This window comes from Lissotriton helveticus, chromosome 11, assembly GCF_964261635.1.
Source record: "Lissotriton helveticus chromosome 11, aLisHel1.1, whole genome shotgun sequence".
Lineage (NCBI taxonomy): Eukaryota > Metazoa > Chordata > Amphibia > Caudata > Salamandridae > Lissotriton > Lissotriton helveticus.
Genome location: NC_136072.1, coordinates 68,091,946 through 68,094,918, shown reverse-complemented (window position 1 = coordinate 68,094,918; position 2,973 = coordinate 68,091,946). Strand labels below are relative to the sequence as shown.

General features: G+C 54.0%; 1 protein-coding gene across 1 annotated transcript in view; it reads left to right on the top strand.

Annotated features, from left to right (window-relative positions):
• The first annotated feature begins 1,337 nt into the window (after positions 1-1,337).
• ECE2 (endothelin converting enzyme 2) overlaps positions 1,338-2,973 on the top strand; it is a 309,525-nt gene continuing 307,889 nt past the window's right edge. Inside the window, exon 1 of the mRNA XM_078667332.1 lies at positions 1,338-1,495. Within this exon, the coding sequence (XP_078523458.1) occupies positions 1,421-1,495 (75 nt within the window). The 5' untranslated portion in view covers positions 1,338-1,420. The remainder of the gene's footprint in view (positions 1,496-2,973) is intronic.

Sequence of the window (2,973 nt, the reverse complement as noted above, 5' to 3'; positions counted from 1 at the left end):
GTGCTGTTGGAGTGCATTGCTTTGCTAACTTTGGTTTTCTGTTTTTTATGCATGGGTGGACTACCTAATATTTCTGTTTTCTCTGTGATCATTGGAAATTTGTGAGGAGTGTGCAGTACTCTTGAGGAGGAACTCTGTGCCAGGTACAACAGGTTTGGTGATGTATTGTGAATGTTCAGGAGAAAGTTAATGTTGTCTGTGAATGATGGTGGTCTGAGGAGTGTACTGTACTTTTGGGCTGCATAATATTTTGAACAGTATTGCTGTGATTGTGTGTTGTGCATGGTGGAGTACCTGAGGATGCGATTGGACTAAAGTTGTCTCTGTGAATGATGACTCTTGTCAGTACTGGCTCATAGTTTACAGGAGCATTGCTTTGCTAACTATATTGCTTTTGGGCTGTGTTGCGAGAGAGGGAGCAGGGGGGTTATCTGATGTTTCTGTTGTTTGTGTGAATTGTGGTTGTGTGAGGAGCAGGGTGGATTTCGCAGAACAAGGAGGCTCTGCCTTTTAATATTAGTGGTGCATATTTAGAATCAGAAATCGTATCTTCCTGTCCTTCACTTTCCACCACTCTGTGTATCTTCTCATGCCATTCTTACTTTTTGTTCTCTATGACCCCCCCCCCCGGCTTCTTTCCTCTCTTGTTTGTAGACACTTTATCCACCCTTCCTCTTTCCTTCTTTTTTTGCTTCTTTCCTTCTGTCTTCTCGTCCTCTGCAATCTCCTTTTTTGCCTCTCTCTCTCACTTCCCATGCCGTTTTTCTTTTATCACAAGACGAGAAGAGACAGATCTTCTCTCTTGCCCTTGTCTCGCCTTGTCTGGTGTCTTTCCCCCTCTCAGACCTCCCTCTCAGCCTTTATTTCTCTCCTCCGTCACCGCTGACCCTGCATCCATTCTCGCCCCATCTCTCCACACTCGACCGCCCCTGCCCGTCTTTGCTGCTCGGCCTTCTCCCCTTTTCTTCCTCTCTCACCTGATTTGTGTGTCTTCACCCCTGCGCCCCCTCCCTCCTCCGTCACACCCTCCCCCTCTCCACCCCTTCCTCCCCCACCCCCTGCACTTGCTCTCCGGTCTGCACATCCAATGCCGCCGCCTGCATCCTGCCTTCCTTGATGGATACGATGGATTTTTTGTCATAGTAACAGCGGCTTCGGCTGAGGGAAGCACCTCGGTCTCTCTCTCTCTGGCCTCCTCTTCCCTTCTTCCTTCGTCCCTGCTTCTCGCCTCTCCTCCCTCACTCCACCCGGCTCCCTCCACCTCTCTCCATCCCTCGGCCAGGCCGCGGGAGGCACCGGCTCCCTCCGCTCAGAGGCCGAGCAGAAGCCCGGTGGGGCCGGGGCCCCCCCAGCGAGGGCCATGGGAAGCGGGGGCGCCGGGGCCGGGCTCGGCTAGGAGGGGGGGCGTGCGAGGGGGGCCATGACAGCGGCAGCCCCCCGAGCCTCCTACTGCAGATCAAGGATGAACGTGGCCCTCCAAGACCTGAGCAACAACGTGAGTACCAGTGGGGGTCCGCACGGGGGAGGGGGCGTCGTTCATCCCTGCTGGGGTGATGGGGGTGCCTAGGGGGGTTATTGGAGAGACGAGTCCCTGGTTATTAAGGGGCAGGCATCTAACAGGAGTTTGATATAGCTGGGGGTGCAGGGGTGACCCAAAACACCCGGGGGGGGGGGGGGCGTCGTGCAGCCTTGTTGGGGTGCTGGGGTGCCTTAGGGGGTTATTGGAGAGACGAGCCCCTGATTAGATAGGACAGGCATCCAACGGGAGTTAGCTATGGATGTGGGGTGCAGGGGTGACCCCCCCACACACACCAGGTGGAGGGGGGGGGCGTCGCCCAGCCCTCCCGGGGTGCAGGGAGTGTCTTAGGGGGTTATTTGAGAGACGAGTTCCTGGTTAGCAGAAGACAGGCTTCTAACTCGTGTATTTCCCTGAAAGATATAAATGGGTGCTTCAGGGGTGGCTCCCACACCCGGGGGGGGGGGGAGGGGGGGGAGGGGGGGATGCAGGGGTGTTCCACCCATTTACCTTGAGAGAGAGTAGTGTGCTGGACGGGTGACACGAAGGGGTGGGGGTGGGGGGTCAAGTAGTGATACCCCGGGGAAGGCAGGGTGCTGGAGAAGTGTCACCCTCTCCTCTGTACCCACCTTCGCCCCTCCCCACCCCCGGATGCCCTAGGGCCGAAGAGGCGACCCCCCCCAGAGAGGTGTGAGCTGTATTCCTGCTTGTGGCTCTGTGAGTGAGGGCAAGGTGTTGAGAGGGGTGAGTGAGTCCCTGGGGGGGGGGGGGGGGGGGGGGGGGCTGGGGGCTGAATTGCTGTCCTTCGCTGCAGGGGGCAGACAGTGCGATGGATTTATCTATGTATGCGGTTTTTTTTATATAGCGCGTACTTTACCCAGAGGTGTCAGGGCGCTTTATTGAGATAAGTAAATTCCATAAGGAATGAGAGAGTAGGGTGGTAGTAGGTAACGCATTCTAGCCCCATTACCTGAGGAGGATTGCGCCAAGGGTCCCTCCCCTTTGAAAGTTGGAGGATGTGACATCAACATCCAGGAGTTACACATTCACGGTCCTGAAAGGGGGTGGGGCAGAGTGGAGTGAATTTATTTATTTATTTATGCGTTTTTTATATAGCGCGGACTTTACCCGAAGGTGTCAGGGCGCCTCACAATAGGAACAGTAACGTGACATGAGGAGACAATTACAAGTGTGCGTAGTACAAGAGCAGACGTTACGTGACATGAGGAAAAAGTGACAATTGTGCAAGAAACAACAGTAAAGAAGATACAAGATGAGGTAGCAAACGATACGTTATAAGAGGAACGAGTGACAAGTGTGCATGTTACATAAGCATATTGGATACAAATAGAGGTACTAATAATACTGCAATAAGTGGCTGTCACTCCAAACGCAAGAACACGCAGGGAAGGCACTTCTATAGGCGTGGAGTACAGAATTTCTTATAGTGAAAGAAC